Source organism: Populus euphratica, unplaced genomic scaffold (genome assembly GCF_000495115.2).
Source record: "Populus euphratica unplaced genomic scaffold, PopEup_1.0 scaffold534.1, whole genome shotgun sequence".
In the NCBI taxonomy this organism is placed as follows: Eukaryota; Viridiplantae; Streptophyta; class Magnoliopsida; order Malpighiales; family Salicaceae; genus Populus; species Populus euphratica.
This window is the reverse complement of record NW_011500408.1, coordinates 48,366-64,303: the sequence shown is the minus strand read 5'-3', so window position 1 is coordinate 64,303 and position 15,938 is coordinate 48,366. Positions and strand designations below refer to the sequence as shown.

Genomic DNA, 15,938 nt, shown 5'->3' with positions numbered 1-15,938 from the left:
GGACGAATCAAAAACTTTGTTTCGCTTGGGAAGGTAGAGGTAAATAAAAAATGTTTAAAGTTTTCATGTTTAGAGATTAAAAATCAAAGAGTTTTAAAAGCAAAGGGCACCAATAATAGGGGGGATGGGTAAAAATATTTTCAACCATCACGAGGTGGTGGGCACCACTTTTTTTAGTGGTGAGTAAAACAATTAAAAAATTAATTAAATTGAAAAAATATAAAAATAATAATTAAAAAAAAAACTAAACCATTAAAAAATTGATTAATTTGAAAAATAAAAAAATAATAATTAAAAAAATTAATTATTATTATTCAAAAAAATATTTGGTTCGGTATATGTTTTATGAGTTTAAAAATAAAAAAGTTTAATTGGATAGAATCAATTTAGTTAAAAATAAAACAAATCAAATAAAAAAAATAAAAAAATTGAATTAAAAAAATTAAATTGAAAAACCAAATCAAACCGAACCAAGTACATTAAAAAGTAAAAAACAAAACAAACCCCAAAAAAATAATATAATTTTTTATTTTTAATATAAAATAATTAAATCTAACCGAAGAGAATTAAAATCAATTAGTTAGGTTTTAGTTTTTAATATAAAATAACTGAAATGAAACCAATTACTTGGAATTGATTTCGGTTTTATTTTTTGTATTTTATAAAATTTTAATTTAATAATTTTTATATGTAAAAGTTATATTGAATCGAAAATAATCACCTCTCTCCTCTTTGATCCCTTCATAACCAATGACATCATCATTGATAGCATTGAAATACCATATCTTGAATAATTATTTTTTTCAACACAAAAAGTCACTCAATATATATTGTTGAAGATAATCTATCAAAGTAATTTATTTTTGTGTTTTAAAAATATTTTAAAGTTTTTTAATATTTTCATATCATTTTAATATATTAATATCAAAAATATTTTTTTAAATAATTATTTCAATATATCTTCAAATAAAATTTTAAAAACCATGGACATAAAAAATTACTAGCACTACGAGGATCCAACCTGTGCTGATCCCCAACGAACCAGCACCAGGGGGCACCTCTATTGTCTATAACATAAAAAGAGAGAGTCTTGCAATCTTTCACGGTCTGGTGAAGAATAGCCCATGAAAACATTGGGCCATGGATATTCGACTTCATCAAAAATAAGCAATTAGCCCACATCTTGATCTACTTGCTCTCTCTGCTCCCAAGTTCTCTTGGTTCGCCGGATAAAAGGAAAAATAAAAATGGTTGCCGTCTCCCCGCTGCTGCGAAGGCGCCTGTTAAGCACCAGCGTGACTAGAACCCACCATAAACCTCAACAGCAATGGAGCATAAAGCAAGTCACGAAATCAAACTTCGCTGACACTCTTGAGGACATAAAATCCCATGTCTCCAATTCCGATTTTGTGGCCGTGTCCTTGCAAAACACCGGCTTCTTCTCCGCCCCTTGGCAACGCGTCTCCCCTTTTGACACCGCCGACACGGCTTACTTAAAAGCCAAGTATGCCGCTGAAAGGTTCCAGGTTCTTCATTTCGCTGTTTGCCCCTTCACTGTCAGGGCTTCTAAAGTCACTGCCTACCCGTTAGTACAACAATCTTTAACCAATCTTTGTTCTGTTAAAATCTATAATTGATGATGAACTAAAACTGGATATTGCTTTTGGAACAGATATAATTTTCACTTGTTCCCAAGACCTGAACTAAAGATGGAAATGCCTTCTTACAGTTTTTATTGTCAAACCTCGTCTTTGATATCTATGGCTCGCCAAGGTTTTGACTTTAATTCTTGCATAAATGATGGTATGTATTCCCTTAAAGTTGCATTGCTTCATATGTGTACTCTATGAATTTCCAAATTTGGATTCTATTTCTTTCTTCTATATTCTAAATCCTTTAGAATGTCATATTGTTTAAATTAAAGAAAATAGAAGTGAGCCAAGGTTAAGATGCTCTCTGACTCAAATCACTGAATAAGGTTGAGTTAATAGTTATTTTTGGCACTAACAACCACTCTCAAGTCTAAGCCTAATCAAAGTAAGAATCATCCATATTTTGTTTTGTTTTTCTTTTACCTGTTGAAATAGATTGTGAATGTGTTCCAGTATCATTTTAGGAGCATGACAAGTGTCGAATAGAGCCTGCTGCCTCCATGTATTGAGCTTGTTTTTGAAAATATGTGTGATTCTTCTGATTTGATAGGTATCTCATACTTGTCCAGAGAACAAGAATCTGCTGCAAAAATTCAGATGGGGAATCCAATACTTGCAAAGAATGTGACAGAATCCACTTCTACCCTTTCTGTTGCTGATTCTGTATTCATTGAAAGGATTAAATCACACATTAAAAATTGGAAGAAAGCATGTAAAGAAACTAGCACAAGGAAAGAAGGCAACCAAATTCAAGGTGGTTTGATTGACATTCCTTTCCTTTCGTTTGTTTTTTTTTAAGAAAACAAAATTATTATGAGTTCACCTTTTTGTTTCCAGATGCTCTGGTCAGATCCCTAAGAAAACTCGTTCTAGGAAATGAAGAGTATGATTCAAGACCGTGCATGAATATAGATGTTTGCAGCGAACGCCAAGCACAACTTGTGGTTGAGGTAGATTGAAAGGATAGTATGGACTGCCAGTTAGTAGTGATGCATGAGATTCTTGTCCTTATTGCTGGTTTTACTGAATTAGACTTGTTTTGCTTCCAATTTTTGTTGGTAATAATATCTTGAATTTTTATGTTTGTTGGCTACAGATGTTGCAAGAATTTGCTGATGATGTTGTTCCTTTAATAATTCCAGCAAAGGGTGGAGCAATGCAGGCAGTTCGTGTTGTTTTAACAAGTTCGAAGGAGGATAAAGATCTTCTTCAGGTGGCAACTTTATCTCAATCCTTGGTGTTGAACATGGTCAAGCTACACTTAATGATCTAATTGATGCTTGATTGACAGGGAAAGCTTCAAAATGATGAACAGGAACTAAAGAAAAAGGTCCGTGGCTTTCGAGAGGTGATCGACTTGATATCTGCTTCTCAGAAGCCTGTTGTCTCACATGGTTCCCTTAATGGTGTATATCTATGAACTCAAGTTTCTGTTTATCTGAAAATAAAGTATCTGTTTTTTTGTGGTAGTTAATGTCATGGTTCGATACTGCTACATGCAGATTTAACATTGATTCATTCAAAATTCATAGCTCCCCTGCCTCCTACAGTGGATGAGTTTATGTGTTCCTTGCGTTTGGCTTTCCCCCTGGTAATTGATGTCAACCATCTGATGAAAGAGATCAATCCTCTGAGAAAAGTTACTAGTATACCTTCAGCTATTTCTCAATTAAAGAATCGGTTCTTTACACCTATTGATATGGAAATTCCATGCCAAGGTCAGTTACTCCCTCTGGTTTTTTCATGAACAGGCTGACATATGTTATATGATAGGGGATTCATGGAAATCTGTGTTACGGAAGTCTATTTATGAATTGCTTATTTATAACTTGTAGGTTCTATTTTCTTGCCTTGTCTCCAAACATTATGACGTAGGCAATTGAAATTTCTTTTGGCAAATTATGAAGTTATACCGCTTGACATACTTGATTGATGTACACCATATTTGATCTTTTCAGCTATGGAAAATGAAGACACTATTCTTGGGCAAAATGTTGTGAAGATTTGTGAATTGTTTGCTAGGCTATGCAGTATACTCAAAATCGATCCTGCTGATGTCAAATCAGATAAAGAAAAACGGGCTTCAGCCCTTGAAGCTTACGCAAATATTTTCAGACCATTCTGTACTGCATCTGAAGAACCAATAGATGGAGAAATCAAAATATGGACTAACAACACAAGAACTGTGAGCTGTGAGGATTTAGTTTTCTTGTGGGGATTTGGGGATAGGGTGACAGCTGGGGTACTAAAGAGCCTGCTCCAAGAGTCTCATGAAGCTTTCTCCAAGGAATTTGATGTGCGATTGGTAGATACTAGCTGCGCCATTGTGATTTTCTGGCAACATGGGTTGTCAGAAACTTTTCTGAACACCATGAATAAGTGCTCAGACATGTGCGGACCTTTGAGGGAGATGGTTTCGGAAGGTCTAAGAGCTGCAGGGTATGAGACTTACAATAGAGCTTGTAGGTTAGGTTTCTGGGAGTCAAGTTTAGCAGATTCCTTGGACAGAGCCTTGGCTAACTCTGACTGTGCTTCCGAAGCTGATTCTAAAACGAAGTGTTCAGATAGGTGCAATGAATGGATAATTAACCTGGATGATCTCTGATGCTAAGATTCTATTAATTGAGTTCGAGACCCGCGTAGCCAGTTTTTATTCATAACAAGGTCGAAGCATAGAACTTTACCTTTTTATCGAAGACGAATCTAGCTTGGCAGCGATATGACACTTCTCTCTGGTTTCTGGTTAGAAGTGAGTTTTCCCCCATCGTAGGCTTCAAGCCAATTTGATTCGATATATATGCATTTGCAGTTCTGTTCCCGGTCTGTATAATGAGTTTCCCATATTGTATTTTGGTGATTTTGTAATAGATCCTCTCCCTCCCTCTCTTTAGAAACCTATATACCCGTTTTGAATTGCATCCCAAGCCTATAAATTCTGTACTTACATCATTAATATTGCCAGTTTCGTCTGTAGTCAATGTTTTTCTTTTAATAGCTTGGAGGTTTAATGTGCACTTGAAAAGCAAGAAGATTTGATGGGAAGTTGAGCGCGGAGAGAGAGAGAGAGAGAGAGGTTGTTTTCGGGATCTATTAATTATTATAAGAAAAAATGGGGTTAAATTATTTTTTAGTTTATTTTTATTTTTGCATTTTTCTTGCATAACATAATTATTATTTGTTTTATTTTAAATAATTTTTATAATTTCATCTTTTTAATTTTATTCTTGTTAAATTTAATTTTTTTATTATTATATTTTTTTTACTCTATAAGATTATTTTTATTATTTTATTTTTTAACATATGATTAGTCAGGTGTTTATCGTATTAGTTAAATCCAAATTTGAAATTTAATTAATTATAAATTTAAAAAATTAATATATAAGTGTTTTTATTTTTTATTTTTTATAAATTTTTTTACTGCTATCCAGTGTTTTGTTATTTTTTAATGAAATTATTTAGTTATTTTGAAAATTAATTATATTATTTTTTTATTTTTATTAAACTTAATTTTTTTTTAAAAATATTTTTAAAGTAAATTAATTTTATTTTTTAATATTATTAAACTTCCAAGTTGAATTCATAAAAAAATTAATGAATTACAGGATTAAGTACGGTCGTAACAGGCAACACCGTCTCCTTTTCGTTTTCCTGGTCGAGGTAACCGTTCTGTTTCAACTTCCAATCGCAAATCAAAGCCAAAAATGGCTTCCGTTACGCTACACATACAGTCACCACCACTCAACCACGACGTCGTTTCGCTTCCAAGGAATCATTTCCCTCTCGTCACCTTCAAAACAACCTTCTTTGGCTCCTCGTTGACCGCGAACGGGAAAACGCTTTCTCTACCAAAAACCTTTCGAACTCAACCTGTAATCACTTCTTCTTCTACTCACACGTTCGATGTTGTAATTATTGGTGCTGGAATCATCGGGTTAACTATTGCCCGGCAGTTCCTCATCGGGTCGGACCTTTCCGTTGCTGTTGTTGATAAGGACGTACCTTGCTCTGGTGCTACTGGCGCTGGTATTCTTAGGAACAAATTCTGATTATTATCTTTCGTTTTGTTTATTTTTTTCTGAATATTGTTTTTGTTTTACTTTGTGACGGTTACAGGGCAGGGATACTTGTGAAGAGATTATCTGAAGCTGGATTGAGAGCAGAGTACTTAACAAGTGATGCTTTGCGATTAAAGGAACCTGAGCTTGAGGTCGGTAAAGATGGTGGGGCTGCGTTTCTACCCGATGATTGTCAGTTGGACGCTCAACGTGCTGTTGCATTCATTCAAAAGGTTTATTAATTTTTCTCTTGTCTCAATTAGTCAGCATTGTTTTCAATTCATGCCTGTGTGGTTCATGTGTATGTAGGCTAATAGGCATTTTTCTACAAAAGGGAGATATGCGGAGTTCTTTCATGATCCAGTGACAAGTTTGTTGAGGTTTATTCTCACACATCTCTGTAACTGGCTGTGAATTCTTTGTGGTTTCAAGGGGTAATAAGCTCTGAGATTACTACAATTCTAACGTGTACAGATCTGATAGCAGTAGTGAGGTTGAAGGTGTTCGGACTTTGAAGAATACATTGTACAGTAAGAAGGCTGTTATAGTGGCAGCTGGTTGTTGGAGCGGTTCTTTGGTACATGACTTGTTTAGGGATTCAGATTTTTTGTTGAATGTCCCTGTTAAGCCTCGGAAGGTTGGAACTAGGATCATATAACCCAAGATTTTTATTCTTATTTTGCATTATATAAAATGGCTTGGGATTACCATTTTCTTTCTTTTTTTTTTCTTCTTTTTTTATTAAACATGACCTTTATTGGGTGATTCCATTTTGTATCTTGCACTTGTTGTATATATAAGGCCTGTTATGCATTTAATCTTTTTAACAGGGTCACTTGGTTGTCCTTGAGAACTTTAGTTCCTTTAGATTGGACCATGGCCTGATGGAGATGGGTTATGTTGATCATCTACATGATGCTTTAGATCGCAAAAGTTCACATTCAGTAAAAGTAGAGGAAGGGCAAACCTTGTCTGTCTCAATGACGGCCACCATGGACACAATGGGAAACCTTGTTCTTGGTAAAAATTTTGTACTTTTAGTTCCATGATATCTAATATCATCGATCTTAACTTGCATACAATAGCTTGGGTGAATTGCAACCTCATGAGACTTAATACTAAATTGTTTGCATGAGTAATTGTATTTGGTGACCAGGAAATGAGAGTGGCTTTCTGGTAAATCTTGGATATTTATGTCATGTCTTCCGCTCTGCCTAGCATATTGTTTTCTTCGTAATTATGTTACTTCAAATAAGATACTGTTGTTCAATGAATGCTTTTGTGGCCATCATCTGCTATTCAACTTTTCAGGGAGCAGCCGTCAGTTTACCGGGTATAGCACTAAAGTGGATGAGTCCATTATTAATCATATATGGAAGAGGGCTGGAGAGTTCTTTCCCAAACTAAAAGAGCTGCCCCTTGAAGATTTCACTTTGGATAGAAAAGTGAGAATAGGATTGCGCCCTTATAGTAAGTCCATGTACTTCACGACATGCATAGAGGAAAAAATTTCTTTCGAAGACTTGAAAATTTTAAATTTGTACTTTAAGTCATCACCTTGTACTTATGAAATGTGTTCTACTGTTCTAGTGCCTGATGGGAAGCCAGTGATTGGGCCTGTGCCTGGTTTGATGAACGTGATCATCGCAACTGGGCATGAAGGTGGAGGACTTTCTATGGTAATATCTGTATCCCCCTTTTCCACTGAAGAAAAGTGGTTAGGTGTTTTTCCTTTCTTATTCTTTTTTTCCCCTTCTAAAAATAAATTCAGGCTTTCAAGTTTGACTATATTGTTCTAGTTTTAAACTAAACTTGATTAGTGACGGCTTATGTTCCCTGCCTGTATTTGGAAATTAGCTTTGCAGTTATTTTTTATCCTTTTGACCACTGATAAATCTCTGCTGAACAAAAGAATCGCTCATCATTTTTTTTTCTTCCATTTGGAGGCTTTGGGTACTGCTGAAATGGTTGCTGATATGGTGTTGGGCAATCCTGGAATTGTTGATTTGGCAGCATTTGCACTTCAAGGTCGATGTTGCTAATAAATACCCGTGTTTTTTACAAGATGGAAGATGGAATGGTTGTATGATTGGCCGGTATTTAATGGTCTGCTGGTTTTCTGGGACATCTCAAGGTCACCGGGAATAGTGCTGAATTTTGGTAGCTGCTGACATATTTTGTATGCCTTTCGTATTTTGTATGCCTTTAAACTGAACCATTAGTTTTATCTTCTGGTTCTTTTTTCTCTCCTTTGTCTGTCTTTCATCATTTTACTGTTAATCTTGCGTGCACATCTAAGACAAATGTTATAGTCCCATTTGACTCTCTGGCGCTAGCGTTCTCCACTTTTCGATGATTGTCGAGGTGAGACAAAGTCCATTGGCAGCATATTGCCTTGGATGAATACTATTAAATTGAACCTTTGATATTTTCTCCCCTTTGACTCATAAGAAACAGAGAACATGTTTCAGTAATGCAATCACTATCAGGATGAGAGCAGGAAAATGGTGGAGCTTAACATGCTTTGGACAAGTATATATTTTGGAGGAACACTTCTATAGTGACCGTATAGTCATCACTGGACAACAGTTTGCAGTATAATGAAGTCGTGCTATATTGATATGCTGTTAGGGATCCCCATTCCTGTGATGCCCCATTTGGATCCAACATTCGATGTATCTGGGTAGAGAAGTTTGTATGGGATCTTGGCAGGGCCGCTCCTGTTCTTATCCTTGGGATCTTTGTTCCTCTGAATAATTTTCTTCTCTATCTCTTGGAGATGTTCATTGAACTTCTTGAATTTTTGCTGAACTCCACTGTCAGTGCACTCTAACAGCGGCCTCTGACCTAAGTATTCTTCATCAGATGTGTGCCTCGAGAGAACCTCTATTAATGCTATACCAAGGCTCATCTCAAATCTGCTGGGCAGCATGTTAAGATAATATTTGTCTGGATCTCTTAAGAACTCGGCAAATTCTTGTGTCCCTTCATTTGGAATAAATTTTCGACAAAGCATGGGACGATTTAAAGGGCAGCCAGCATATGCATATTGCCCAAAGTTGACGGAAGCGTGAAGGCCTGATGTAATCCATATGAGTGTTGTTAGAGCCTCTGTTAGGTCTAAGAGAGTTGTCATTTTGTACCACCATGTCTCGTTGCGCTTATCACCATGGCCCACATTCTGGATCTCAGACCACCATGCTTGAATTTCTGCATCAGACTCGACAGAAGAATCTTCTTTGTAGAAAAGTGAGCAGAAGTCTGTGACCCATGTCTTGATGGCATGCCAAATGTCAAGTCCATCTGCACCATAGGGATAATCATCGAAGAGGAGCTGTACCCCAGTGGGATTATTTGGATTGTCTGTGTCTTCCAGGGCCAATCCTCTGAAATAGCATTTGTTATAAGACAACATTAGAACTAAATGCTGGAGTAAGAATTCATGTTTTCTGAATTTTTGAGGTTGCTTCTAGGTGTTTGTTTTCTACTATGCTCACTTTGGTTTTATAGGCTCAGAATTTCATTTTGCACATACTCTAGAATGCATGGCAAATATTCAGCATATCCCTGACAGATTTTATTATATTTATGTTCATTGTTTCCTTTTCTCTTGTTTATTATATTAACTATCTACAGATCATGAAAATAATCGTATGATCTCAACTTAAATGTTGACATTATGGATTTTTTCCCCTTTTGAAATCCCTCCCATCCCCTCCCCTCAATGGTGAATGAATTATGGGAACAGCACGCTAGAGGTTGCCTGCCACCTCATGCATCCTGTCGTGTGCTTAATTAAAAAAAAAAAAAAAACGGGGGGGGGGGGGGGGGGGGGGGCTATTTGTTAGAATGAATTACCTTTTGACAAGATCAGCAGGAAGAGCTTGTTCATCAAATCTCCATTCTTTATAGAGTTCAGAAGACAATTCCATGGATATTTCACCAGAAAAGAGTGTTTTCTCAAGGATTCCTCTAGAGCTTATGAGGATTCTCCGAGCCAATGCGTTTATGTGCATGGTGTCCTTGAAATGAGGACGTAGTAGCCAGTTGATTGGGTGCATGACACTCAACTGCCTTCTAGTTGCAATGATGAATGGCTCAACTACTGCATGAGTGTGTAACCTGGAAAATGCACATATCAGAGGGAACAAAAGCATTTGGTATTCTGTTGCGAATAGGAAGACATTTCTTTTTTCTATGAACTACCAGTATTGATTTAAGAATGCATTTAGAAATTTCAGTCAAAAATTCCCGAAAAGAAAGAAAGAAAGAAAGAAACTGTCATTAGATGGCCTATATAATGATTAGCTGTTGACCTCTGAGAAAATATTTTTGTTTTGGGTAAGACTCCACAAATAATGGAAAATCCAGGATTGAGATTGGCGAGGTTTCTCAACTCACCAATGGCTGATTAGTTGGTGGTGTGCTGAGTCATTAACTGCAACATGAGCTTTAGCAAGCTGCCATAGTGCTGCTTCAGTTCCTTGATTTGCTGGGAGAAACACCCAGCTGACTTCTGTGTCCTCACTGGAGCCAGGCAGGCTCAATTCTATTGCTAATGGCTTTAATGTAGCATCAGTTCTTAAGAAAAATAGTGTTCTTGATGCATAAGCACAAACACCATTTGTGTTAATTTTGCTTAAATACGGCATGAGATAGTCATGGTGATCCAAGATGAATATCCTCCATTCATCCATTGCCTGTGATTTATATTTAGAAAGAAGTGAATAGCTACAGAAGACCTCTTGCATTCTGCATTGAACTCCTTGAGAAGGATAATCAGAAATATATACAGGGTTTTCCAACTTAGGTAAGTGATATACGCAGTGCTCCAATAAGAGTACTTGCTGTATATTATGAAAAACTTCTGACTTCCTAGAACTGAAGTAGTTTGTATGGCATTTCTGGAACAAACTATATTATATCCTTCAAGGGTGTTCTTATGAATTAAACACATATCCTATACCCTTGTTAGTGATTATTGCTCTGACTCTGATGCAAGCGACAGGAACAATAGTTTTTCATCTGTTTTATTGGATTCTTCATTCAAGGTATTATTTGTAATTTCTAGAATTGCTGGACACTACTAGATTTCTTTTTTTAATATTTTTTAGAGATCCACCTCCATAAAGCTTCAGGAGTGTGTTGAGTTTTCTATACCCATGCTTGCAATGCTTTATTTTCAGAACAAGAATTTATGAATGAATTTTTCAGCAGTTTGGCTATTTGTGTGAGCAATTTATGTTAGGTGAGCAATTCCAGCAGTTATGTCCTGGTGTGATGCTTAGGTTTTCCTTCCACTAGGTGTGCTTCCTTGAAACCCTACTTTTACAATGCAGTAGTAGCCCTTCTAGGTTCCCTTTCAGGGCTCCAACTCAATTACAAACCATAAATCCTTCTATCCAAGCTTTAAAACCCCAAATTTCCAAGACCTAACTCACCATAAAGCACTTGTAGGACAGAATTTCAACCCTCAGTTTTGCCATAATGCTATTTACCTTAAGGCTGCTTTCTAATAATAAATCATGATTTCAAAAAGATTTGAGGCTTGCAAAGGCTAGAGAAAATACTTTGAAACCCAAGCTTGATGGGGGAGTATGTTTTATAATTGAGGCTCCACTTTGTAAACCAACTGCTGAGTCTTTTTTTTTTTTCTTTATTTATTTTTTGTTTATTTTATTAATATGTTTGGGAGTGTGATTATAATTATTTTTAAAATCAACAATGATTTGAAAATATTTAAAATATATTAATTTAAAATTAAAAATTAAAAATTTTTAAAATAAAATAACAAACAAATTACTAGTAATGTTGCAAACAAAGAAATATAGCTTTGAGTATTTAACATTTCAAATCAATTTATCAATCCAGGGGGGAGATCAATGAAGTGAAATAATTAATTATAATTCAAGCTCTGTCTTCTAGAAAAAAAAACTTTGTGTGAGTACTGTTAGTTGTAACATTTAGTACATGTGGTTTTGAGTAAAAGAAAGTTGTACTGGTTGAATCTTATTATTTGTGTTAGATAATGATGTCAAATGAATGTTTAGGTGGTTTTGTGAATAATATTACCCTAGATCTTTCGCCAAAAGAGATGTTCCTGCTGTTATGACACCCAATGTATAGTGTTTACTGGTATTTATATATCTTAGGGTAGATTGATGATATATTTAATAAATCAATCTCAAAATTCTTTTAATTCTAAACTTGTGGTGATTAGATGTATGAATTTTTTTTTATTATTGTGGATTTTTGGACTAGTTTATATGCATTTTAACTAATTTCATGATCTCACAATGCTTCGCCAGTGCTCCTTAATTTTATAGTAGTTGCTTCTAGTTCATAATTTAACATCCCTCTAGTCTCATAATAAATCTTGGACGTGGGACATAAATGGTTTTAAGTATTTATGGGTGCGTGAAGAAGTTACTTCCTGGCTTATGAGTTTTGTTAAACCTCTGTCGCTATTCCTAGATATCTGAACCTTACATTTAGTGTATTCTATTATTTCCCTGCATAGTTTATAATTTTTTGAACTCTACAGGTGTTCACCATTCTAATTTAACATTAACCTCTATCCTAGTTTCATTTATGAAACGAATTTCATGTCCTGTGATTACTCTTGTTGTGCATCATCAATCTCCTAGGAGACAAGGGGGGAAAGAGAGAGAAAAGGAAAAAGGAGAGGTTTACTGAGTGGAGAAGGATGTGGATGGTTACCTGGCGAAGTGTCAACCCATCAAGGTTGTGCTCTATGTGTGATGCCTCTATTGTACTCACTCCATTTCTGCCTTTTGGTGGGAATTCCTGTGAAGTATAGTCAAATTAGAACATTTAATGGGTGCTTATGACTAAATCATGACTCAGTATCAAGGTGACCTGTTACTACAGTGTTGAACTGTGAAGGGCAATTTATAAGAACTCTACTGTGGGTTTGAAATCAACATGAAAATAATGAGTCTTGCCAGGTGTTAAGACTGGTATAGGGAACATGATCTTTGTTATGTTTATCTGTTGTATGTAGTTCATGCTTTTTGAACATATTAAGCAAATTTCTTGATTAACGGAGAGTGGGATAGAATGGTGCAGGTTTAGGCTTTAAGCTGATGATAGATCCAACGCAGTTCATAAGGTTAGAGAAACCTGCAAACTTTGTATCCTTGCTGGATTAGTTCCTGCAAGCATTTGACGTCCAAATTCCTCATCGTTTCCCCAGGCTAATTCATTCTCTGAAAAATACATTTAAAATAGACCCATAATGCTGAGACAATTTAATAGAACGCAATCCTTTAGGATCTATGAATTATAAGAGCAGATTGCTAGAGGAATTACCTCTTATAATTTGAGGTAATGGGAATTTCACGAGGTCTTCTTTGCCTGCATAAGTAATTTCTTTGAGAAGGACATTTGGAACTAATTTCTTCAATTTTTCTTTGACCTTTCCCTTCAATTTGTCTTTGGCCTTTCCCTCTACTGCTTTACTTCTCTTGCTAGAAAACATATCATGTATCTCGTCAAACGACTCAAAACTACTGGAATCTTGTTTGAATAATGAATCTGCCTCTGTGATAATGAAATGCGCAGTAGCCTGGATTGAATTTGATATGAACTCTGATAGTTTCTTGGGACTCAAGCGCTCATCTGGAGGAACATATATATCCAAGTTGATTGTTTCTGTCCGGCTTTCGGTTGAAGGTTCTACATGTAAGTGATCACAAGTAGCAAACAAAAAGAAAATCATGTATTAACAGTGGAAAAGCCTATGAGGGAATTTTATAGGAAAAGGAACCATGGCAGATCATCTGAACCACATGGGAGAGAAATTTGGGATACCTGTGCTGCTGGGAGTTTGACCTGTGCTCACTCTACGGGGGTATGGATGTAATTCAGAACCACCCAGGACTGGTCTAATGTGTTCCTGACCTTTATCTGGATTACAAAGATCGTTGTAATAATCATAGTCATAGATTCGATCCCATTCCTTCCTCACTTGTTTTCCATCCCCTCTCAGGCTAGCAAGTTCCTGCTTTCTCAACTCCACTAGAGCACCAGGCGTATGATTTGGAAGATAACTCTGCAACATTAGGTATGAGTTTGATTGTGATTTATTATATATATATATATATATATATATTGATAAAAGTTTGGCTTCTAACTTACATTGTTTGAGAAGAATAGGCGCTCTGATTTTGTCTTTTGGAATGGATACACCCAAGATCTGCAGTCAAAGTAGATCTGATTGTCTGGAATTTCAAGAGTTACAGATTCAAGGAAGAATTTATGCTTATGTTGATTTTTCATAAGAAAAGCTCCTGGAATCCCAAAGCCTGGCTCGACATGTATTTTTATTTTGTACACTCTTGTTTTTGTGCCATCATGTCCCTCGCTCTTTCCATGCTTGAGGTAGGCTTTTGGACTCAACTTTCCTTTGCCTGTGCCTAGTAGATGCAGCATGAAGTAGAAGATCACAAGGAGCTTGATGTTATGCAGACAGACTTACCATTATCAAACTTTTGTTTCTTATAATCAGCTGACGTCGCACCATCATGGATTATTATCCTAATTTTTAAGGTCCAGTCAGCTGGTCTCATCTAGTTTTTGAGAACCCAAGTTATTCCTAACTTACATCCAAGACACACAAAGGGAAATTGATATAAATTGTATCAAATGCATGGCAATAATAAGTCAGAAATAGCTATAATGTTGTAATTAACTTCTGTGGAAATACATATTCCAAGGAAAAAAAAGAAGCAATTTCTTGGTGTTTCTCTAGAACTATTTTGCGTTAGGTTGTTTTTTGCATAGCCGAAAAGGAAGTTGTTACATAAATAACACTGGACTGAAGATTTCGGCCTAAAATGTTTATACAGTGAGGAGAATACTTTATTAGAACAATAATCAGGGGCCAGGGCTATGTAAGTTGGGTAGTTCACTTGTTTCTCAGCTGACTGTTAACGATAAATTTCTGTTCTTTTAGTTTTATGACTGAAAGCAGGAAGAGCAAAACCTATTCATTTTAAATAAAACTGGATATAACTCGAATACTTACTTGGATCGACTGTAGTGCTGCTATAAATCTGTACAGATGCTGATTTTCCTGGTCCTGATTGCCCATGATTTTGAATAACAATATTTCCCTTTATAATTTTATAGTTGATATGATGATTTTGAAGTACGCTTTGGACAGCTTGCACTCGCTCCTTCATGCTGCCTTGTGCTCTGGGGATCATCCCCATGCCTATATTTTTGTTGTTTTTTCTTCCTGGTGGGGGTCGCTCAACCTGTATTTCTGCTATAGCATCTTAAATGAACCCTGATGAATTTCTGCCTACCATGTATTATTAATTACACATCTGATTGGTGCTGCAACGAATGCTGGTGTGCGAAGGTGTCTATAACTTGGTGTTTGCATAACGTGGAAGGAAACAAAATGTTCCTAGCTTCAGTCATTAGCTATGCATCTGATCCATTGCTTGCCTTTCAGGTTTACTTTAGCACTTTTGGTTTTCCCATCACATGCTTCACTTGCTACTGTAATTCAACTCAAGGGGAAGTTTTATTTGTGTTTGAAGGCATTCCACCATTGACAGCATGCTGAGACAGTGTTCAAGTTGGAGGTCTCTGGTTCTGTAATGCAAATGGGATTCCGATGAGACCGCCGCAAATTCGTTGTCCTTTTATAACTTCTCTAGCGCATTAACTTCTAATCAGGGGATGTTGTCACGATGATAAATCGTTTATTCTCCTTTCCATGTCTAGCTTTTCTTGCTGGGCATTGAAGATGATGATTAGCAACTTATTACAACATGAATGTTTAGTTCAGTCACGGTTGTGACAAAGTATGATGACAAGAAGTGGATTTGTAGGAAAATCTTGTCGTATGCATTTTCTTTTGATTATGAATAACGTTTACAGGGTTGGTTTTTGGTCCCGGCATGATCACATTCAGCAATCATGTTACAGATTATCCCATTTCAGGGTGAATGCTTCAGTCTCTTTTCTTTTCTTGGCCAAGCGGTAAAAGGCCTTACTGTTTCATTGCAGGTTCATTATCAGCCGTCCCGAAACATTTGAGCGGCCATCTTTTGGTAGACTATTTGCACCTCTAGCAAGCTCAACATTTGGTCACGAGGGACGCGATGGGGTGATTATTTGATGGTGGTGGTTTTTGTTTAGAAAAACTTATTTTAATTATTTTTCTAATATGAAAACATTTAATAAACACTTAAAA

General features: G+C 36.0%; 3 protein-coding genes across 3 annotated transcripts; 2 read left to right on the top strand and 1 right to left on the bottom strand.

The window, feature by feature from the left end:
- Positions 1 to 988: 988 nt before the first annotated feature.
- Positions 989 to 4,621, top strand: LOC105114478 (Polynucleotidyl transferase, ribonuclease H-like superfamily protein). Its single transcript, XM_011011028.1, has 8 exons — positions 989 to 1,585; positions 1,673 to 1,803; positions 2,203 to 2,406; positions 2,490 to 2,602; positions 2,749 to 2,865; positions 2,944 to 3,058; positions 3,155 to 3,370; positions 3,611 to 4,621. The coding sequence occupies exons 1-8, from the start codon at positions 1,248 to 1,250 to the stop codon at positions 4,255 to 4,257; spliced, it is 1,881 nt and encodes a 626-aa protein (XP_011009330.1). The 5' UTR covers positions 989 to 1,247; the 3' UTR covers positions 4,258 to 4,621.
- A 607-nt stretch (positions 4,622 to 5,228) lies between these two features.
- On the top strand, positions 5,229 to 8,034 carry LOC105114479 (FAD-dependent oxidoreductase family protein). Its single transcript, XM_011011029.1, is given in 8 exon segments — positions 5,229 to 5,690; positions 5,693 to 5,940; positions 6,017 to 6,087; positions 6,182 to 6,344; positions 6,538 to 6,727; positions 7,019 to 7,177; positions 7,298 to 7,386; positions 7,654 to 8,034. Coding segments are annotated over 8 exon segments (1,353 nt in total). The 5' UTR covers positions 5,229 to 5,353; the 3' UTR covers positions 7,750 to 8,034.
- Positions 7,955 to 15,089, bottom strand: LOC105114480 (linoleate 9S-lipoxygenase-like). The gene is made up of 9 exons (XM_011011030.1): positions 14,757 to 15,089; positions 13,868 to 14,145; positions 13,541 to 13,781; positions 13,040 to 13,405; positions 12,851 to 12,936; positions 12,428 to 12,514; positions 10,109 to 10,407; positions 9,566 to 9,829; positions 7,955 to 9,093 (listed from the first exon to the last, which is right to left on the bottom strand). Exons 1-9 carry the CDS (start codon positions 14,941 to 14,943, stop codon positions 8,319 to 8,321), a joined length of 2,583 nt encoding a protein of 860 aa, XP_011009332.1. The 5' UTR covers positions 14,944 to 15,089; the 3' UTR covers positions 7,955 to 8,318.
- Between the last annotated feature and the right edge of the window lie 849 nt (positions 15,090 to 15,938).